Source organism: Candoia aspera, chromosome 4, assembly GCF_035149785.1.
Source record: "Candoia aspera isolate rCanAsp1 chromosome 4, rCanAsp1.hap2, whole genome shotgun sequence".
Classification (NCBI taxonomy): Eukaryota; Metazoa; Chordata; class Lepidosauria; order Squamata; family Boidae; genus Candoia; species Candoia aspera.
The window spans coordinates 106,233,451-106,256,740 of record NC_086156.1 but is presented as its reverse complement, the minus strand read 5'-3'; the positions used below and the strand labels follow the sequence as shown (position 1 = coordinate 106,256,740).

The 23,290-nt window shown below is 40.8% G+C and overlaps 2 protein-coding genes across 2 annotated transcripts in view; one reads left to right on the top strand and one right to left on the bottom strand.

Moving 5' to 3' along the window:
* Positions 1–261: 261 nt before the first annotated feature.
* On the top strand, positions 262–2,376 carry LTB4R (leukotriene B4 receptor). The gene has a single exon (XM_063301492.1). It carries the CDS (start codon positions 417–419, stop codon positions 1,500–1,502), a length of 1,086 nt encoding a protein of 361 aa, XP_063157562.1. The 5' UTR covers positions 262–416; the 3' UTR covers positions 1,503–2,376.
* Positions 2,377–3,667: 1,291 nt separating this feature from the next.
* Positions 3,668–23,290, bottom strand: part of ADCY4 (adenylate cyclase 4) — a 34,406-nt gene continuing 14,783 nt past the window's right edge. Inside the window, exons 12-25 of the mRNA XM_063301491.1 lie at positions 22,565–22,651; positions 21,404–21,473; positions 18,968–19,065; positions 18,303–18,387; positions 17,716–17,853; positions 16,835–16,942; positions 16,535–16,719; positions 13,209–13,293; positions 11,751–11,909; positions 10,989–11,135; positions 9,195–9,302; positions 8,205–8,319; positions 7,571–7,695; positions 3,668–5,624 (exon numbers count right to left, since the gene is read on the bottom strand). Of these exons, the coding sequence (XP_063157561.1) occupies positions 5,472–5,624; positions 7,571–7,695; positions 8,205–8,319; positions 9,195–9,302; positions 10,989–11,135; positions 11,751–11,909; positions 13,209–13,293; positions 16,535–16,719; positions 16,835–16,942; positions 17,716–17,853; positions 18,303–18,387; positions 18,968–19,065; positions 21,404–21,473; positions 22,565–22,651 (1,663 nt within the window). The 3' untranslated portion in view covers positions 3,668–5,471. The remainder of the gene's footprint in view (positions 5,625–7,570; positions 7,696–8,204; positions 8,320–9,194; positions 9,303–10,988; positions 11,136–11,750; positions 11,910–13,208; positions 13,294–16,534; positions 16,720–16,834; positions 16,943–17,715; positions 17,854–18,302; positions 18,388–18,967; positions 19,066–21,403; positions 21,474–22,564; positions 22,652–23,290) is intronic.

Sequence of the window (23,290 nt, the reverse complement as noted above, 5' to 3'; positions counted from 1 at the left end):
GACTCTTCTATCCTTGCGGTTTCAAGGAAAAGCATAGAAGCCCTACACATGTTCAAACAAAGGTTTAATGTTGGTGGAGAATAAAATAGAGTATTATAATTGGGCAGAAGAAGGAACCTTGATTTTTTTGGGGAGGGGGGCATTGTTGTTTCTTCTCTCAGTTCCTCCTCTAGTTAAGTCTTGACCCACTTCATTAAGACAGCTGGACTTATTCCTACCATAGGCTTCTTTTGAAGGCTCTTGGATAGGAAGCCCAAAAATTACCATTGCAGAGGACTGGTTTATGTTAGTTGATGACAAGCTAAGAACTCTGAGGGTTTTAAGATGGAGGCAAAGAACATCTTATTCTAATAATGTTTTCTGCTTCTCTTCTTTAGGCACAGTTACTACTCCACCTTCTGACTTCTAGCGAAACCATGAATAGTTGTATTGAAAGCCAAAATGCAACATCTTCCACAAGTGGTCCTCTGCCAGGAGCATCAATAGGCATAGCGGTACTCTCGCTTGCCTTCATCCTGGGGTTCCCTGGAAACGCCTTTGTAGTGTGGACTGCAGTCTGCTGGGTCCGCAAGCGAACAGTCACCTGCCTCCTCATCCTTCACTTAGCCATTGCTGACTTGGCAGTGCTCCTCACAGCCCCCATATTCCTGCGATTCCTAAGTGTCAAGAAATGGGAAATGGGTGAGGCCATCTGCCAAATTTGCTATTATATCTGTGGGGTCAGCATGTACACCAGTGTTTACCTTATTGCCCTCATGAGCCTCGACCGCTGCCTAGCTGTTTCCAAACCCTTCATCTCACAGAAAATCCGTACCAGGCGCACCATCCGGCTTTTGGTTTTCACTATTTGGGTCTCAAGTCTTTTCTTAGCCGCGCCTTCCCTCGTCTACCGGAAGGTAGTTGCTCATAATGGCGTAGCTTACTGCAAGTTGTGCCATGAAGAAAGAAAGGATCTGATCTTCCACAACCTCTTTGAAACCATCACTGGATTTCTGCTGCCTTTTGTTATTGTTGTCTACAGCTATGGGACAATTAGCCAACGACTCAAGGAAACCCGTTTCCGTCAGAAACGCCGGACAAGCCGACTCATTAGCCTCATCGTGGTAGCTTTTGCTCTCTTCTGGCTTCCTTACCATATCATCAACCTTTTAGATGTGATTGCTCTATGGAGTGGCTCCTCAAAGGTTGGACAAGTGGCGAAGATGGCTAGGCCCATTTTGGTGGCTCTTGCCTTCTTCAGTAGCAGTGTCAACCCCATCCTTTATGCTTTCAGTGGGGGCTCCTTTATCCGATCATTTGGTTTTGGTTTCATGGCCAAACTCTTTGAAGGAACAGCCTCAGAGGTGTCCAGCCTAAGACACGGTACCGTCCGGGACCGAGATGTCAAGACTGAACCCTTAAATAATGGGAAACCTGAGTCGTTAACTATGTCTACTAACCCAACAGACAGTGGATCAGCTCAAGAAGGTGGAAAATCTTTGAAGCTGCTCACATCAGCTTGAAACTATGGGCAAGTGTGAACATTCAGAGTTTTATTGTCAGCCTTCTGAGGTCTTCTAGAGCACTGTAGAAATGATCTCTCTTACCTTTCTCTATATCCTCTTCAGTGACCTTTTGTATGAGGTAGGCAGTTCCATTTCTCACTAGTTTCATTCTGCAACTTGATTGGACTTTGGGGCATAGAATTCCAGGGACTAAATATGAACTTCTTTTACCTATCCTTGAACAAACTATTTGGCATTATGTTTAGCAAGCATCCCCAAGGATTGTTGCAAGTACTGTGAAGTCCTTGCTGAACATGTGAGATGAATCAATGACTTTGTGTCCGTTAAGTGCCAACATTTAGAAACCATGAAACACCAGGCTTGTATACAATCTGTATGCAACCTAATTCTATATATCTAAAATCGGAGCAAGGTTCGTCCAGTTTCACTATTAGTACCCAGAAACCCTGGATTTCCTCTTTTTCCCCTTTCAAATCAATTCACACAAGCCTTTGCAGAAAGCTCCCCTCTCTGTTTTTATGCATCAATTTGCAATTGTCTTGGGAGAAGAAAAATGTGCTTACCGCTGATATTCCCCCTTGAAACTTTCCTCTTTTCTTTTTCCATTTAACTACTTCTGTTAGTATTCTTGAACTGTTTTGTTGCCCTGTATCTTTTCATTTTTTTTATTATTAATTTTTATTGCTTTTTTAGATAATAACAGAAAAAGAAAAAAAGAAAAAATACACATTTCTTTTTTTTTTCATATATATCCCTGCTTGTAGGGATAAAAAGGAGCTTTGAGATACCATGAAGAGGTTTGGAATTTGCTTCTTTTGGGAAGCGATTAGCCAGAGAAAGAGGGGTCATAACAGGCTAAAGTCCTGATATCTTCAAAAGAAATCATTATTGTGGCCAATGGGAGAAGGGAACGGTCCAGCATTTTAACCTGTATTTCATTGCAGGACATTGCAATAAAGACGTTTATATATAATTAACTCATGACCATAGAACTGTGTGCAAGGGCAAATGTTTAAAATGTGTGATATGTTGGGCAAATGTTGGGCACCACATGCATTTGAAATTTGGGATGCACTGTAATGGGATCTTATGGTGGACTTTCATATACAAACTTTTCATTTGCTTGTTATGACTACGATCAAAGGAAGGTTTGCTTAATGGTAATTTAAATTTTTGAAGGGGCAGGAGACAAAAAGGTTGGAGAACAAATCTGTTTAGGCCACAAGATCTACCATCTTTCCACTTTCTAAATTAGTGTCCTCAGGGAGGAGTGGAGGGATGCTGTCCCATAAAGACCACTGAAACATGGTTCAGCTTACCAGCTTGGACTGCCTTCTTGTTCTTTGCTTGGCAGCAGGCCTTAGGACAGCCCTGACTCCCTGAACAAAAGGGATAAGAGCTCTCTTCTTAGTCTTTCAAGGAGGCTAAGGGTGCTTTTGGGCTTGAGTAGTATTTTTGATTCCACAAAGGTGCTTCAGAATACAAAGAGATACTGTAATGCAACTCTTGAAAGCAGCTGTGTCATTTCCCAGGATCATGTGACAGCCACAGAAGGTAGCTATGCAGTCCTGGAAAAGACACATCTGTATTCAAGAGTTGCAGTTAGGGCCTATCTTTCCATTCCTGTGCACTGCAAAACATACTTTCCAAATTATTTCCAAACCCTGCACAGCCCTCAAGTTTGCCTGCAGCACATTCCAATTTTATCAAAACTAAGAAATGTTTATTTTCCTGTCTAAATTAACACAAGAGGCCCTTTTGAAATTTGGCATCTGTTTCTGCACTAACAATTTGTAGATTCTGAAAGGGGGAAAAGGGAATATTTTTTGGCACCTCCCAGATTGTTGTGTGAGTCATGCACATTAGTAGAGATTCAGTGCGTAACTTCATCAGCAGGTGAGTAATTCTGTCGCGGTTGTGTAATCAGAAGAGATTGTCAGAAGGAATGTTTGAAGCTGGCCACTGCAAAATTAACTTCCTGGTAAGAAACAAGCAGAAATTCATGCAAAGGCTGTGTATACTGGACCACCTCACCCTGCACGGGTATATTGAATTCAGAGTGGTTTTCCAGGAATGTATTTCTTTTGGCACACTTCAGGTTCTCATATAACACATTTGTACCTCTTTAAGGCAGCATTTAGGGGTTGTTTTCTCTCTCTCTCTCTCTTTTTTTCTGGTAAAGGCAACGCTTTTATACTCTTGCCAATAAATGATGAAACAACCAGCAGGGAATTGCAGTTCTCAGGAGAAATGTTGGCAACCATGCAATTGTTAACAGAAAAGAGGCAGCACAAAACCAACCCAAGAAGTCCTTGGGAGACTTAATGATGTACAAATAAAATAGATAACACTGTTTATTTTTGCAAGAATTTAAATATGCCAGCTTTGGCTGTTAAGGGGAGCCTTCTTACCCACACACACACGTGCGCACACGCAGACAGAAAAGAGGAACATTTCTTCTGGCAAGGCCTCCTTTTACATCAGCAGAAGACACTGCATGCCATCAATCCCTGCAAACTTACAAAGGATTTTGACCAAGGCTTTGCATTTACTCATTGCCCTACTATTACTGTAAATCTCAGCTAAGAGGATTTCAGGGAATAGTTACTCCAATTGCATTCAGGGCAACACCAAAGCAAAGTATGAGCTTAGCAATGTGGCAGAGAGAGTTTTCTAATGCCCAGAATGGGCCTAACTTATTAAATGCAATGTTTTAGGGAAGAAAGGTAGGAAGTGTTGAATGTTGCACCTCTCAACTGTCTGGCAATGCCTTTCCCAGGTTTTCCTTTTCCCTTTGGCTAAAGGATGCTGGAAGTTGTAGATTAACATCTGGAGGCTCATGGGTTTTCCATTCCTGCTTTAAAATCACAATGCAGAGGTTAAGTCTCAATGCCATAGGCTCACCTTCTTGTAAAGTTTATGCTGCATTTTTTTAGAACCCATTTGCCATCCCTTTTTCCTAAATCTCCATTGACAGGCATGAGTTCAGTGACTGAGAAAAGAAACAGAGAGACAGAAAGAAAAAGGGAGATAGAGAGGAGGTGTGGGGGGACTCTGTAGCTGTTCAGCTCCTTTAACCACATGAAACCAGCTTTTAAACTTAGCCAGGCAGAGCATATGCCAGCATTGCAAACCACTCAAACCACAACAGAAAGAAGAAGTGGAAATTGATCACCCAGCAGGAAGTTGGCCTAGAAAGAATGGCAGGAAACGGTAGCATTTTCTGTTGCCAACTTAACCTATTTCCATTGATATATCTGAGAGAGTCAATACCCAACTAGCCCTATGCAACTAGAGAATGCTCCAGTAATACCAGTACAACGACTTCTTTGCTGCCCTCATTCTCAAATTATCCTTAATTCTAGATATGACCTGCCTGTTGAGATATCTGCACAACCAATAACATTACCAATCTCATGCTCTCAATCTTCAGAGGCTCTATAAAGCCAAGCCTCAATTTTGCTTGAGAGTGGTTTGGGCTTAAGGGTCTTTTGGACATGATGGTTGGGGATTGGTAATATTAGTACAGCCCAGATTGAAAGAATGTGGAAAATGAGTCATCATCAAGCACTGCAGCTGAGTAAACATTCTGAACACTGAAGTTCCTCAAAGGAGGATCCATCACCTCCAAGCTGACTGATGAATTGTAGCCTTCTTTCTGCAGATCAGGAGAAAGCTCTATCTCCTCTTCTCAAGACCAAGACCAAATGCTCAGATTCCAACCTTGCAATGACAGGATAACATGGGTTTGCTGTGGTGATGGAGCTAGAGGCTTTCTCATAGAAAACAAAATGGTGCCTCCTTAGGCTCTGTTTCTCCCAATTCCCACTGCATGTGCCTCTTCCTACAGAACTAGAAGGCTTTATCAAAATAAGCCACCTGCTCCCCCAAGTGCCAGGAGCAGCAGTCTGTAACTCTTCAGTGAAAATCCCAGCCCTCAAGAGTCTTAGTTTCATTCCAAGAGATTTAGCTCAACATCGGTGCCTGGGAGCAAGAGCGGGCCGTCTCCGTACAGACAAAGTAAGTTCTCAGTTCACCTTTGCCCTTCACCTTGATAACCCCACGCAGGGAGCAAGTATAGCCTAATGTCTCCAAAGCTTTAGCTGTTTCTTCTGTTACCTGTGCGAAGGAAGAAGGAGAGCATAAAGGTGGTTGATAAGCTACAGCTGGTTTTTTTCCTCCCTTGTTCCCCAATTTTAACTTATTTATTACTGTTCCTTTCCCAAAGGAATGGCATAATATTATTAATGGGAGAAGATAGTTTGGATTTTTTTTTTTTTTGGCCCAAGAAGACTTCGAAAGTTTCAGCTGAAGTGCCTTAACAGAAAAATGAAAGGGGGCTCAGCATTCCAAATGTTACCTAGAACAATCATCAACATAGCTGTTCTCTTTGTTAGGTTGGTTTCAACCAGATTAAACAAGGTAAAGCTGACATAGAATCGAATTGATTTGTTACAGTGGGGTGGGAGAGTGTAGGTAACTATTTGGTCCCAGAGCCATAGGTGGCCCTTGTGTCACCTTTCTGCAGTCTCTAGAACCCCTCTGACCTCCCCCTACTGAATTTCAGCAGCAGTTGCTAAAGATAAGCTCAAAATGGAAAATCATGACCTGAACTTGATGTATAATGCAGAATCATCTCTGAAGATTTTGCCCCTCTCCCCAAAATGAAGGGCAGCCCCAGAACCACCAAGAGATTGACTGGGGCTCTACTGTGATTTCAAAGACAACCAAAGAGTGACTTAAATATATTGCTGTTGGTTTAAATTAGAACTGAATGAAAAAGGGAAAGGAAAGCTATTGAACTTGGGCGTGTTAGATACACTGCTAAAACTATTATTATTAATAATAATAATAATAATAATAATAATTTCAATGCATTTCAGACAAGGTCCTTCTTTTGTCTTCCCTGTATCAAACAGGAAACAAGGCATATTTTTTTCTGCAGAAGATGTATCTCTTTTGGGGGGTACTTTCCTAAAGATATTGTTCTCATCTGAATTGAAAGGCAGACCATTTTGCAGTATTTTCTCTGCATATCTTCTACCATTTGCAAGCATGAGCACAGATATGTGGTAAACAGCCTTCAGTCTATCCACAAGTGCCCCAGAACTACAGTGAATCTGGGTTATTGTGCAGGATGTCAAATGATGGCAAGGAATTGACACAGTTCTGATTTGGAGCCACAGCAAAAATGAGTGAAGGCCACAAACAAGGCCAGGAGCTGGAACTGTCCTGGCCCTTGATATGTGATTCCAGGAGGGTGTGCGACTCTTACTAGGCATGTCAGAAAAATCAGGCATAAATTATTTTCTCTCCTAGCCAAATGGTGCGGTCCACTTGATGCAATCTGCCCCAGCGTGAACAGGCATAACATTCCTGGAATCTACTGGCATTCAGCTCAGAAACTGTGAACCAAAAGCATGAATGAGGGGAAAACGGCATACAAAAATAGCCATATATTGCAAAAAGGTACATTAAAATGTTTACTTTAGGGTTCTTGGTATTCTTTGAACTTGGCACTGATGATGTTACCTAGTTAGGTAATGAAACATCTGCAAGTAAACCACCAATGTCAGAGAGTACCAAGAACTCCACAAAAAATTAATTAATGGGTAAATCAATCAACAGGGTGAAAAAAAAAATCCTTCCACCAGGTTTTACTGCACTTACTACAATCAAGCTCCAGCACTAGCGGGTTTAGGATAGGGAGAACAAGATCATTTTCCTATCACCATTTCATTGTGTAAGATAGACATTTTCAACAGCCTGGCATCCTGTCTCCACCAGTGTTCAGCCAGATGTCTTTGGGAAAAATGCATGCAGGTCTTTATCTCCCATCACTTTTTGTATGAATTCCAGAAACAAAGAGAAGGGCACTGCCTGTCCATATTACTATCACGAGGAAGAGCCGTGACAAATGTTCCTTTCAGCAACTTCCAACTGCAGTTGCTTTCTATAGATGTAATTCATTTAAATCTGTTGGATGGTTGCAGAGATAGAATCAGGAGTGCTAGGACACAACACATAGAAAGGAGGCCATACAGACAGGAAGGTTCTGTATCTACCTGTATCTTCCCCAGAACTCCTGTGCTCTCCATTCGACTGGCCACATTCACAGTGTTTCCCCAAATATCATATTGGGGTTTCTGGGCTCCAATGACCCCAGCAACAACTGGTCCATGATTTATACCTGCAAGAGTTTCCAGAGCTTAACAGTGGCCATTGATGGAATTAAGCAAGGATACAAATAGTTTAGGTCAAAAGTTCATACAAGTTCCTTATGTTCAATTCTCTTCTCACGTTCCTGTTGCTATCTCTTTCATTACTACATTCCATAAAGTGAACCGACAGGCATGCGTACCAGCAATCCAGCACTGATCCAAGAATCTGGCCTTTCTGTCTTTTCTATGCTTTGAGGAGGATGCTCCCCTAGAGCACCATGTGAATTTTTAAAACTTTATTCATTCAATTGCAACATAGGACTTTAAAAAAAAATGTTGTAAAGCTAAAAATTAAATTCATGTTGAGCAAGGACCAGCATTTTTCATAGCTCAGTCCCAGAAGGGAAATAATTAGATTTGGACACCAGCTCCCCTTTTTCTCTAAAAATGTCATGTTTTCATCATATAATGAATTAATAGCTGAAGTATGTTTCAGAGAGGACTTTTCTTAGATCATGCTCAATCTGCTAGCACTCACCAACACGGAGTTTGAAAGTGTTGAAAGAGTGCTTGTTGATAATGTCCAATTTGGCCACCAAAGCCATGGCAAACTCCACCATGGTTCCCAGGTGGGTGTAGCTCTGCTCGGTGTCCTGCACAAATCATCCATAAAGATATATGTATCAGCACAAACCAGTGGACAGAGAATGTAAAGAACAGGAGCAAAAAAACGCACAGGTAAATATCAGAGGAAAGTGACTTAGCACAAACTGAAAAGGTTTCTTTCCCCCTTATTCTCCTACTGCAAAGTCAAAGTCAGCCCTTCAAGGTAGATCAGACTTGGAAACCAAAACCATGTATCAATCAAAGCGAATATTGTAGCTCAGGGTTGAACTGTGGAGTCCTTATAAACTGAGAGCAAGGCCCACTCCCTCTTTGCACTGAAGATGTTGCCTAGTCTGGCAATGAAACGTCTGCAAGAAAACAAGGCTCAGAGAGCACCAAGGACTCCACCAAACCATGTATTTCAGTGCTACTTTTAAATCTTGCAAGTTTGCACTATAATAACAGAATTTTGCAAGTTTGAATAAGCTTCTCCTTTCCCTCCCTTTATCTTCATGTGAACTAGGGAAGGACCAGTCAAGACATTTACTCATGTTACATTCCAACTCTGGACTCAGCCACCTCTAATCTGACCCTTACCTCGGTAGCAGCTCTTCCTCCTGTCCCTCAAGGCCATTCCTTCTTCCCTCTACAGATTCCTTGCCATACACATCCCATTCATATGCATATACTCTTTCACACACACACACAGCATGATCCTGAAGAGCAAAATTATGGAACAGTTCCAAAATTAAAGGATCCTGTAGCCCACACAATTTATACAAAAAAGATGTAACTAATAAGCACCAATACTATGGCCCTGAAGAAGCTAATGTAGGCACACACCCCTTGGAAACAGGACATTAAATCTCAGTCCCACTGATAGATTTGGGATGAGTAGAGTCACCCTGAAGGAAGACACCACCTGTTGGTTGTCCTGGCCAGCTGCCACATTTAAGCCAGTAGCTGCCATGTAAGTGCTACCAATGGTTTTGATCTTCTCAACCCCACTGAACTTGGGTTTCAGGAGGAGCTGTTAAAAGAGAGACAGGAAATTGTTTATTCTGGTAGTTCAAAAGCTAAGACATTCTTGCAGGATCATATCAATCATTTATCTAGCCTAGAATTTTTCTCTGAAAGATATTTAGTCAGACGCACTCAGGGAATTTACAACATGAATCTGAAGTACGATGGAGGTCCAATCAGGCAGATGTTATCTCCAAGCATGGATATTTCTCACAACTCTGAGAGCCAAATGAACATTCCAACAAATGAGAGCCAAATTTGGCTCTGAGAGCCAAATGAACATTGTATTGATCATCCAACTAGATCTCAGCCACAGTAATATTAACTTTCTACAAGTAGTATTGCACATAAAAGGTAATAATAATCTGCCATTTTCTGTTTGCAATCTGAAGCAGTTCAGTTGAAGAAGGACTGTACTGAGCCAGTTTTCTTAATGTATCTTCTAGCCCCTTTAATTTTTTCCACCTAGCACATTTCTACCTCCCCATCTTTTCATCCTGAATATATGCTTACCCTAACCATTTGATACTAATCAGAATGGTATAACCACATGGTATGTTTCTACTTCCTAACCTAGGGTTGTGCTAAAATTTCTCCAGATCATAGATTCCTTAAATCCCATCACTATCCTACATCTTATTTTTTTTAATCAGGGGCTAAAAGCCAGCTTTTTGCAGTCTATAGAACCCTCTTTGATCATCATTGCTGGAATACAGTTTCCTCCATTTTGAGGTAGGAAACAGACGAAAATTACAGTTTAAGCCCAAAATAAGGAATATCACAATAAAAAATATCCCTGCCCCCCCAAATACTTCCTTTCAAACTCCAGACTGGTCCACAAGTGATGCAGCTCCAACAAGCTTTTGGCCCTCAACCCCTCCCCCCACCAGGTGTTAACTGTGACCCTTGATGACTCAAAAGGTGGACCACTCATGCTTTTAATGATCATTGGCTGCTGGCTGTGATTGGCTAATGTTTGGTCCCTTGAGTATTATTTATTTATTTAAACGTTCTACTTCAGAAATAAACAGAGCTGTCATGACACCTATTGGCTTTGATTAGATTAAGGCAAAACCAGCTTATTTAGAGTGAGGGCATTGCCTATAAGTACAGTTTTCCCTCATGGCATGATTAACTCTGATTGTCTATATGATGATTTCTCTGTCTTAAGAAAGGAAGAGGCCAGGTAAGGAAGAGAGAATATATTAAGTATAAGCTGCTCAGAACTGCAAATACTTTTTATGTGAACTGGAGAAAAAAAAAGCAATTGAGAGGGATTTCTGTCAGTGGGAGTCAGGATATTCTTTCACTTATTCAGAAATCTGTCCCATCTCCTCTCTGCATCCATCTGTATTTAATTTAACCGTCGCATTTTATTGCATTTTGTATGGAATTTCTGCTAAAATAAGATGCATTTTATGTATTCTGATGTTTGCTTTGTTGGGACTTTTTTACTGTTTGTTTTACTGACATTTTTACAAGTGTGAGCAGTTGAGAACAGTTGGAAAGCAGTATAAAAATCCTGCAAGTGTATATATTTAGCTGCATGTATGTGAGAATACATGAACACACATACACACAGAGGGAGAAGAAAGAAAGAGCAGATATATGATTATGATATGATATGATATGATATATGATATAATGAGATGAGATGAAATGAGATGAGATGAGATGATATTTATCCCAATACCTCATCAAAGTCAGCAATGATCTCGTTGAGCAGTCGAAGGCACTCAAGTCCTTCATGGTTGACGTTGGATTCAGAATAAAATTCTTTGAAGTCCGGAATAGAAGCGAAGAGAACACAGACACAGTCATATGACTGGTGATATAGATCCTGCTGGCAGAGAAAGAGTGAGGATCATCCAAATTCTGCAATCATAACCCTTAAAAACCCACACCAAAGATATTCAAACTCTGCCTCCTAAAAACAGAGGGACAGGAAAGGATCTTCAACTTCCTGTCACCTTCCTGGAAGATCAGGAAGGGCGGCTTAACCATTGCAACATAGCTACAAAAGTTCCAAGTCTTTGGATATGGTTGTCTTATCCATAAAACCAACCTGAGAGAATGTCTTTTAATACATGTTGGGCTGTGATGTTCTGGGACAGTCTCATGGCTGTCATGGCAGCTGAGAAGTCCAAGAAGCTACCTTCACCAGCTCAGGTAGGGAAAATGCTGAACAGCAGGATGGGCAACCCACCAACAAGATTTTTAGTTTGTTTCTGCAGTACAAACCTTGGCAGCCACTCCTAGTTTGATTGGTTTCCCAGGGAGACAGATAAAATTCTCATAGATGAGCAAAATCTTTCTTCTGCCATCTTCCTTCCTGCCCTTCCAACCTCTGTTGGCTCTGTGTCAAGAACCTGGCCAGGTAGCACTGGGTCAGGTGTGGTTCTGCCTCACCTCCCTCTCTGGCATCACCAATGAGATGTCAAGCTTCAAGGCTCACCGTATTGCGCCGGTTTTGGCGAATGAACTGCTGAGCTACATCAGCTGGGAGAACATTTTCCAGCAGGACCCGATTGAGGTTCTCCATGGTTTCAATCTCTTCACGTTCTTTCTTGAACTTCTTCTTCCAGAGAAAATCTAAGCGGCAGTAGTACTCATTCTGAGGGCAAGAAGATTAGATCGTGCAGTGAGGACCTTCTCTTTTGTAAACAATGAATAAATATTAAGCATTATCCAACGACTTTAAGGATGGAGTATACAAGGTCACAAACTCTTGGAAGTTATCAGCAAGTTCTCAAACCTCATACACTCCTGGAAAGTAGGGACTTAAGCCACGTATCCCTCCCCCACTCTGCACCACAAATAATCTCAGGTCGTTAAAAAAGAAGAAGCAAGGGTTGAGACTCTCCATAGAAAGGCTGCTTGTGGTTATCAAATGAGTTCCATAAAAGTACTGTAACTCTTAATATAGAAATATAAGCTCTTTCCAATCATTCAGAATCAAACACAGGAGGAAAAGCAATGTCTTTCCTATAATGTTTATATCAGCTACTAATATAAAGTTCAGTACAAAGCTAAGTAAGACTCGAGGCTCTGAATATGTGAGTTTGGAGGACAGTATAGGGAGACATGAATTCTTTGCTCTGGCTGCAGTCTTGATCCAGAGGTTCCATGCCAGCTTTTTGCATGGGGGAAAATGGTCCCACTGCATCAAATGGAAACTTTTTTCCCGATTCTCTTCTACCCCTTTTCAAGGTTTCGTGTCAGGGAAGACACACCCAGAGCAAGGCTGCACCAATGTGGTATGAACTGCGAATGTGGTATATAATATGGCAAACTTGCGGTTTTTATTAAGTGGTAAAATGATTACAGGGGAAAAACAGGGGGGTTGAGTTATGCTTTTTTTCCCAATGATATACAAGTCTAAGTTCCAGGAAAAACAGTCTTAAGAACTTCGTAGTTTTATAAACCAATGTTTAAACATGATCATATCTGGAACATTTTTTCTGCTGTGCTCTATTTTTCACCAAATCAGCTACAATCTGCATGAAAACTCTCTCATTCACAACTAACAAGGGCAAAGCTAGATTCCTGTAACACACCGCTGCTTTAACCACATTAAACAGCTTTTCTCATTCTACTGGATAAGCATTTCTAAAGATTTGCGAAGCCTCAAACCATAAAGACGAAAGGGAGGCAGGATGTGAGGAGGTGACCTTGAAAGAGTGATGGGAAATTTGCATTGCAGTTTGAGCCAAACCAACTTCCCCAAGATGCATTTCGTGGGTACAATACAGAACCTGCCCCATTTCTCATGTGTAATAGTGGAGAACTTCCTAGTATTACCAATGCAAGCATAGGTTTGTCACCCAACCCTAAGTTTATGAGACATGGAGGGCACTAAACAAAAAGGAAGGTCTCACAAGCTTAGTCAGAGTGGGAACTGGAAGGAAATTACCTGCCTAGCCAGACCCAAGAGGGTGAAGAAGAAGACGAAGAACGAGAATGCTCCCATCACCTTGGGCTCCTTCAGCACCCCAGGCCTGCAAGGATGGAGTTGAAGAAAAGAGAGCATCACTCCGGGTCCATTCCCCCAAATATGTTCATCTGGAGTTGCAATACAAATTGCTCAGGTGATCTTTGTTGGAGTAAAGGGGAGTCATTTCTAGACAAGCTGGGTGTCCTAACAGTCAGAAATCACGCTGAGACGAGGAGTAGGTCTCTAATGTTTATTACTGCTACATGACAGAAAATCCTAACAAACTGAAGAAGCGTGGGAAAAACCCAGACATATAAACCCCAAAGGCTAAGGCGGGCCTGATCTGTGTCTCTTTGAATGGCTACCTAATTCCTCAGTACTACGCATGCGCTTTACAGCCTGGATGGGAGCCCCCTGCTCACCATCCTTACTCATGACATCGGGTCCTTATTCAGACTGGTGCTGTGTTAAATATTGCCTCCTGTTCAGTTTTGCCTTATTTGGCAGGGGGGACCAAAATCAAATGGAAGATGATGGACAAAACTGGAAGTATCCGGAAGCTTCAGCTGGTCCAGAATGCAGCCGCGCGAGCTGTCTTTGGTGCCCCCAGAAGGCACATGTAACATCGCTGCTGTGCGAGCTGCATTGGGTACCAGTTTGCTTCCGGGTCCAATTCAAGGTGTTGGTTATTACCTTTAAAGCCCTACATGGCATGGGGCCAGGTTACCTGAGGGACTGCCTCTTCCCCATTACATCAGCCCATCCCACCCGATCGTGCAGAGAGGGCATGCTGCGGACCCCGTCTCTAAGACAACTTTGTTTGGCGGGGTCCAGGAAGCAGGGCTTCTCTGCAGTGGCGCCCGCCCTATGGAACATGCTGCCCCAGGAGGTGAGATTGGCCCCATCGCTCCTGGCCTTTCGGAGGAGTCTGAAGACCTGGCTCTGCTGCCTCGCTTGGGGCAGAGAGGGGAATAGGGGATGGCTGCTATAGACCACTCCTCCCACACTTGGACTGCTTTAGATTCTTTTGCCACTTGGACTTTTTTATTTTTTATTCTTATTTATATTTTTTTATTGTAATTTTATATTGTGAATTTTATTATTGTTGTTTTAATTGATTACTGTAAACCACCAAAAGTCCCCCGATGGGAGGAGATGGGTGGGGACAAATTAGATAGATAAATAAATAAACAAATAAAACACTGTACATTTTCCAGTGGCCAGTAGTTCTTTTTTTTTTTTCTTTTGTAAAAGCTTTAACATGGCCATGTCTGCATTGTCTCTTTCCTTGTGTTCCTTCATTTTTTTTATTTTAAGTTTTTTACAATTATCACCTAACCACATAAAATTGAATGGTCATCTGACCATCCTGTAATCAGCGGATCATAGAATCAGTCTTGAAAGGTACTATAAAAGTCATCTAGACCACCTCCCTGTTCAGTGAAGGATTTTCTGGAGCATCTCTGACCGATGACCATCTAGGCTTTGTTTTAAAGACATCTGGCAAAGAGAACTCCTGATATCTAGCCTGAACCTATTTCCTTGTACTTTTAACCCACTTTTAAGCCTACTCTCGGGGCAACAGAGAGTAAGTCTACTCCTCCTTCTGTTTGACAGTCTTTTAGCTAGTTGAAGATGACCATCAAAGCTCCTTTCAGTCATCTTTCTAATAGATTAAACATGCCCAGAATTTGACACAGAACTCCAAATGGAGTTTGGCCAGAGCAGACTAAAGTTGGAACAATGGCTTCCTGTGATCTGGACTCTAAGCTCCTATGGACTCTGAGATAGCATTTGCCTTTTTAGCAACTGCATCACACTGCTGGCTCATGTTTAACTTGTGGTCAACAAGGACACCCAAATCCTATCACTACCAAGTTATACAATGAAACATTTAATTATTGTATGAAGAAGAAAAATGGAGGAACCAAGAATCATTTCATCACTGCAACATGCATGATGCTCTCTCTTTTTTTTTTAAAGGTCCCATCAAGGTAATTCAACCTTCACTCCCTATCATTGTAAGCAGAACTTACATAGTCCCTGTGAAAGGGAAAAATATGTCTCTTACTGGGATTTGTGGGTTTTGTGACTGCCTTAATTTAGATAGCCCATTTTACAGAAGAAATTGTACTTCTCCTTTTTTCTGAAAATGAGGGCCAGATGGATCAAAACATTTCTGCCCTGTGTCAGTTTCATTAGTGTTTGTTTCACATGTTGTTTCTGCTGGAAACTTGGGGGTTTTTGTTTGTTTTTTAGAACAACAGCACAAAAATACGTATCCTTTGCAATTTTATGAGCAATATAAACAGTAATGTTAACTATTCCAATCTACAATAGTTTAAGGCTATGAATCATGCTCATTAGCTTTCCAAGTGTGGAACAAATAATATATTCAAGAACTACTATTTCCCTTAATTCTTATCTAATAAAGAACAAAGTAAGAACATCTAGCATTACCTAAACCCCAAAAGGTACAGCTAAAAGCTACCTGATGTGATAATATACTAAATGTCTAAGTAGTTCCTGGTCATCTGAATTTGCTCCTCAATGAAATCAACTTCAGGTGATCCATGTCTGCTAGGAGCTTTTGATATGAAAGTAACTTTTCATCCAAACATAGCCAAAATGTTTATTGTACGGCAATTAAATTCTTGGATGTGATAGTATGGTTCCTTCAACATCCATGCAAGATGAGCATCCAGAAGGAACCATCAAAATCACATAATCTCAAGAGTATTTGCTTCAGTTCTACAGCACCCATAAAAACATAGGAATACAAGAAGACACTTCTTGGATGAGACCAAAGGCCCTTCTAATCCAGAATCAGATTTCCAAAAGTTCTCTAGCCAGATGTTTTGGGGAAGCTCTTAAACAGATAATGAGCCAACAAAATTATGTCATTACCCTCCAACAATGGGTATTCATGGTACTCTTCTTTGGACCAGGACCTTCTATGAAACCTTCAGAGATAAAGACCTCAACTGATATCTGAGCATTGATCTAATCTTCCCTTTAAAGCCACATAAGTATGGGCATAATCTTTAAACATCTCGCAAAGCATAATAGTCCTCCTGTAACTATTTTTTAAATTGGCGATGGTGGTGGTAATACCATTGGAAAGAAGTTGCTACAGCCCCTTGATCATTTTTGTTATTCTTTTCTGCATCACTTATATCCTGGTGCATTAAAATGGAAGTCCATCCAACTTAGCAACCAGGAGGGAAATCTAACATAAAAGGATAACTGGTAGTCTTTACTTCTTATTCTGGGAGAAGGTTATATAGTCCATGAGGACTAATTACCTGAGCGCAGTTTGGTTATGGTAGAGCTGAGAGACATAGCAGTCAGAGAGCCATGAATGGGTGTGAAGGAACAGCACATTGTAGACAACGAGGCAGAGTATCAGCATGGTCAACTTGAGCTCGAAGTTCATGTGGAGGAAAAGGGAACATGAGAGGAATCCCAGGACACAGCAGTAGATATAATACTGAGGGAGAGAGAGAGAAAGCAGGAGGAGGAAGAAGAGAAGCTGTTTGGTGAGATTCATAGACCCACTAGTCAAAAGAACATAAGAGAGTATTGATTAAAAAGCTCAACCTTACCGGCACACTGAAGAGGGAGTTAAACTGAGAGAATTCCTGTACAGTATTCATGCCTGATAAGGTAGAATTTTCAAGTTTCAAAAAGTATGAGGTCTCTGGCATAAAGAACTAGGAAGCAGAATTAGACAGCATATTAGAAGGGAAGAAGGTTTAGAAATTCCTCTGATCTGGACTGGGAAGCAGAAGGGAAGCATGACTTAGGTTTGGCTATCAGCCAAAGATTCTGAGACTCTTTTCTGTTTCTCAGGAATAACACCAATGCAGTAAGAGCAATATGCCACAGTAGCCCCCATCAATGGCCAGAGAAGAGGAAGTACTTCACTCTCTTTCATCCTGAACCCTTCCAGTACCTCTTGCTTTTGGAGTAGAGGAACAAAGGTCAGGCTGGGAATCAACACTTTTACCCCCATGCAGAATGAATTGATTGCACATCTAGCCAATGTTGGCTGAAACAGGGTCAGACTAAGTTATCCTTAAATGGGAGACCAACAGGAGGTCCCAGAGATATTGGCTAGCCTGGGAAGTTGAAGAAGCATCCTAAAATAAGGCAGGGGCAAATCACTGTTGTCCCAATGTCAAAAAATAATGTCCAGGACTCAAGCACAGCTTGGAGGAAACTTTGCTTTTGAAAAATCTGCTAATGCAATTCATTCTTTCATCCACAAAGACTGTTACCACTGACTGACAGTTCCACACATTCAGGTTTTTTCATTAACTTCTCAAGAATCCAGCATTAAAGTTAAAATGGTTTTGGCTCTCCTGGGTTACAAGGAGTTCTTCCCATGTATCTTGAACTTTTCCTCCTCCTCCTCCCCAAAATATCCTCTTTCTTTCTGTCTCTCTCTCTCTTTCTCTCTCCTTCCCATTCACTAGCAACATACCAAGTTCAACACTGACATGGTGAGAACCACAAGAATGGTGATGATGCCCAAGGAGACACGTAGCCATGGCTGAGTGCAAAGATTGGCCAAGATGGATGGAACCCAGTACAAGACCTTGGGACCTTTCAGGAAACACTTCTGTGTGCAGCAAAGAAAGAGATATGAGCATCCATGGAGCCAAAATCTTGGATTCCTTTCCCTTACCACTCCACCAATGTTCTCCTGAACTTGGAAAGTCTTTAAAAAAAAATCCCAACAGCAAAAGCCAAATTGCTTATACTATTTTAATATAGTATATCATTTGTTTATGTATAGGAATTGTACTTTACCTTTCATTAAACAAAACAAAACAAAACTGAGCTCACATTAAAAATAATGGCCCAAACCCATAAATACAATCAACTTCAAAATTCAATTCTAGAAACAGCTTCCAACAAGAATAGGAGCGTCATTTAAATTTGTCTGCAGTAGCTGTGACTCAGCCAGCCAGGACTACAAAACCACATCATCTCAGGATGGCCCTGCTCATAGTCTGATTAAAGGTCCCCATAAGTTTATCCTCTGAAATATCCCCTCCAGAGACTTACCGCCAGGTGAGCAGCAAAGCAGGTGAGAAGGAGGAGGAGAAAGAGGAAGAAAGAAATTCCATAGGATATCCCCAGTGCTTCTGTTCTGGATGGAAAGAATATATAAGGAACCCAGTTGGCTGACATTTGCATAATTCAATGTTTAATTTTGGTTTTATTGATCTTGGAGAGCAACCACAGTCTGAAATAATGATCTCCTGGTGTTCTATGCTGGTTCAATCTTACCAGAGTTATGCATTCATTTTCAAATTTACTTGAGCACCCATGAGAACTAGAAACCCATTCATTTTCAGTCTCAAATATCTGCTGCCTCATATATCTTCAAATAGAAAGTGGCCTTTGATCATTTTGTCCCAGTATGCCTTACAACAAACCTATTACTCTTTTTAGTCCACATATTCTGCCCCAAACATCTCCAACCTGGTTCCCTCCAAAAAACTGGAACTAAAAGGATTCCAATGGCCACGCTGACTGGGGGATTCTCAGAGTTGTGATCCAAAGAAAATTATGGAAGTCTAAGGCTTTGGCCTTAGTGCACTTTCTGGGAATAAGCTTCACTACATTTTAAGCAGAATGTTCCTACCTCTACAGGTAGAATCATCTATAGTTTGGGCCATCCTGCCTGGATTAACCACCCTCTCCCTCATCACTCAATTCCTCCTTACTTATAAACAACAAGGATCTGGATGAGAAAGTTGGAAACAAAGACCAGGAAGCTGCAGGCTGTATAGTAGTTAAAAGATGGGAGCGGTGAAAGCCGGTACTGCAAAACAAAAACAAACAGAAGAGAAATTTAAAGAAACTATAATCAGCAAACAGAAACATTGGTTCTAGGTTATCCTGAGAAATGCCTTTCTAGTACAATCCCTTTTTCCCTTTTAGTTTATGCTGTTTTGGCTGAAAAGGGGGGCATTCTCCAACCACTTTGTTTTGCTTTGTTATAATTTTATATGGTTTTATTAATTGCTTTAAGCAGGGATACATAACAAAATTTATTGTCAGCATTTATCGGCTGCTACTTTTAGGGTAAATTGATATAGTGATGTATAACTAAATAGCTAAAAAAAAATTGAAAACGGTCTCAGGTGGTGTAGGAACTGGAGGTATGAATATCTAAGCAAGCAGGCACATTTTTAGGGCCTCAGATCCCACCAGGAACAGACATATTCCCTCCCCACAAAAAAAGAGCTTCAGGTCAAGGCACAGAAATAATCCCACCCTGTGGTGGACATGTTAAAAAAAAACCTCAAAAGTACTGAAAAGATATACTGTACATAACACAATGCAGAAAACTTTGGAAATTAAATTTGAAGTAACAATTCTTCTTACTAGGTGTAATCCCTGGAAAGGTCAACAAAAAATATCCTAATTTACTGAGATACCTGCTCATGGCAGCGAGAATACATTTTGCCCAACACTGGAAGAAAGATACAATTCCAACAATATTTGATTGGGAACTTAGACTTGGGAAATATGCAGCAATGGCAAAACTAACAGTTCCAGGGTTAAACTATGTAGACCTTGGTGCTCTCTGAGCTTGGTTGTTTGCTTGCAGACATTTCGTTACCCAATTAGGTAACATCTTCAGTGCGAGGGAGTGTGGGGTTTGCTCCCTGTTTATATACAATAGCTTGCTCTGCCAGTGTTGGTGGGTGTGTGGTTTTCTCCTTGGTAGCTCCTGGATTAGGGTATTTTCTACTTGATTGTTTGTCTTTTGTTAATCCCTGTTTAACTGGGTGTAGGCTGCTGGAAAGGAAGTGTTCTGGCCTATTTGTTTCCTTCTTAGCTTTTTTGTTGTCTCTTTGAATGGTATGTAAATGTGGTTTATCTCTATGTGTCTGTTGATGGCTGATGTGTCTGAATGCCAAGTTTCCATGAATAACACTCAAAGGGCACCAAGGACTCCACAAAACTAACGGTATGTATTCACAACAGCAGCTTCACCAATTTAAGCAAGAATGGTTCCCACACATACAATATATCACACAGCACAGTTTGGCTTCTAAGGGGACCTAATTGTTTATAAACATTGTAAATTGGCAGAAGCACAAAAAGGGAGAAATTGTATTTTATATTGTATTTTATATTGGCAATTTGTTTTTATTTTTATCGTATTTTAATGTTTATTGTTATGGTAGGAATTTTATTGTAAACCACCCAGAGTCCCTCTTTTGGGGGAGTTGGGTGGTAACAAAATGTGAATAATAAATAAATGAAATAAATAAATAAATTAGGAATCAAATAGCCTTATTTCCCTTTTTTTTTTTTTTTCCAGTTGTTGCCTATTTTGCTTTGTCTATATTCTTTTTTTTTTCTTCTTCTCAGCATGGACAAATACTCATAAGTAACAATACAGTGAAAACCTTAGTCTTAAGAAATCAGCTTAAGACAGAAACCTTTTGTCATGTTCACCGTTTCAATGTTCTGGGTCCATCGTAACGTTTCGCATGTCAGTTTCTTGATCCGTGTCTGTCATTTGCTGGGAGGAGTATTTCAGCCGTGCCGGGCTGTAATCTCCTTACTGTTACTCTGGAATGTGTGTTTGGGTTATTGCATGTGTTCAAGGTTACTTTCCCAGGCCAGTGTCTAACGCTCACCAACACCTGGGAGGGGGTGGTTGCTATGCTGGGGCGAGGGGCGTGATCGGGTTTGGAGCGAGGGTTTTTAATTTGTATTTGGCGCGCTTTTACTCATTCTCAGCTTTCTCTGTATTGCATACTATTCTTTCAATAAATCAGTTTTCATTCAGAACCTACTTGTGGACCTGAGTATGTTAGAATAGGCAACCATTACACCTTTATTGTGTAACAAATACTTTGATGTAATTTGCAGCTGCTTCTTAATGCTATATTCAGCTTTGGATGTAAAAGCTAAATAAGTTTATGCTTGTTAACACTGATGTTTTAAATCATAGTTTATACTGATATGATACCCGTTTTATCTTTAATGGTCTAAATCTAAACAAAGTGCTAGTGATCTCCAGTCAACACTGTAAATATATCGCTGTATCAAAATAATATAATGTATTATGCTTGTCTTATAACAATGCCATTAAAGAAATAAAAAAAGAAATAATCCCCCTCCAGCCCTTTATAGTTTACTTCCTTCTCCAGAGATTCCTCCTTGAAGTACAATGTGATGCAATTGAAGTCTTCGGATTTTTTCCATTGCCTACGGAGGTGAAGAGGACAAGAACATCACGAGTGAGATTTCCACCTATTGCCACAACAATAAATAGTTCTATTAGGTCTCCTTCATTGATTAAAGAATAGCTGCTCTCTCAATCCCTTTGAATGAGAAGAGACTTCCGTGAAATTTTCACAAGTGGACTGTGGTATTACTGTGTTCCTTTTATGCCAAGATGGCTAAAGGGTATAAATTTGCAAATGTCCCCTCTTCGATTAGACAGTTCTCATTCTGGAAGCCTACAATCTCCCGGGCCTCCCACACTTCCATTCACTTTTTTTGGTTTGTTTGTTTTTTCCAGCAGTGGTACGTTTATCCACGTCCTATCCTTGAGATATGGTTAGAAAGTCTCCCCTCCCCTGAAAAAAATCAGAGAAATGGACCATCCAGTTTCTCTGCCTAGAAATGGAGCTGAGAATTTTGAGGAGACATTTCTGCTGAGCATTTCTGCACTTGCTTTCCCCAATAGGATTCTTCTTGAAGGCTCAACTCAGTAGGATTTCAAGTGCATTAAATCCATAGCCTAAAAGTACAAATATCACACCCAAATGCCAACAGTCACTTTCTTGAGGCTTGCCCTTCCTCAGTACTTGTCCCTTCCCGTTTCTTCATCTCTATTTACTAAAGATAATCCTTGATTGTTTTAAAACCTGCCCTTGCCAAGGAAGTAAACAAGCACACAAAACTTTATATCTCCAGTTTTGATGTTTTGGAGATTCCTTGCCTAAAATTTAGCATGATAATTTCTAGAACTTCCTCTAGGCTCCTCTCCAAAATGTCTTGAAATTAAATCACAGAAGGGGAAATATAGACAACCTCAGTGAAGAAATGTGCATTGCAACATTGTGATGCAAACTTCACCCCTTACAAACTTGCACACAAAGTTAAGAGAGTAGGGCGTGTGTCATGGATCACAAAGCCTTTTGGTGTTACTTGTTTTGCAATGGACACCTCTGGTAGGAAGTGGAGACATTTCTCATCTCTAAGGATCCTCTAAGGAGGTTCTTTCCTCCTATCTAATTTCTACCCAACCAACCCAAGCTCTTGGTTGTCTTTCCATTGACCCAAAAACGCACTTCTGGGAGTTAAGCTGCTCAATCAATTGGAAGAACTTCTCATCCACACCTTCCAAGTCTTCATCTGGACTCCTGGGGGCACGGCACCTGAAATCCAATGTGGAAAAGAAACTAGGCCATTTAAGGAACACAGAAGAGAATTTAAATCAAACAAGGTAAAAGAAGGCGACTCCCTCAAAGTGAGCTTAACTCCTGGTGACTTTATGGACATATCCATGTATTTTTTTGGCAACAAGGCAGAAAAAGGTTGGTATTGTCTTATTCTGATGTATGTGTGTCTATGTTAAAGTTCTGCCATCTCCAGGTGGTAACCCATCCAAGCACTGATCAGATCCAACCCTGCTCAACTTTTTAAGATCAGCCAAATCTAACTAGGCACTGGTATCAAATAATTGAGAACATGCTATGTGTTATAAACCAAATGGCTACAGTCATATATTTGAGATGGGTGGCTATATGAACTGAATAAATAAATACAGTAAATGGAAAGGGAAGAAGTCTTAGAAGGTTCTTAATGTCTCAAGAAACATGTTCAGAATGATCTAACAGTGACACAAGTGTTGCAGATGACAGAACTCAGATTCCACTCTAAAAAAAACTTAGCTCATTTAGTTTTTTCCATCCAGATGTTGGCCACTAAACTTTCTAAAATTTATTTACAGATTTTTGAGCCTTCTGTGCTGTTGAGTTAGGCAAACATGAACCATCCTATCAACACCTAAGCCT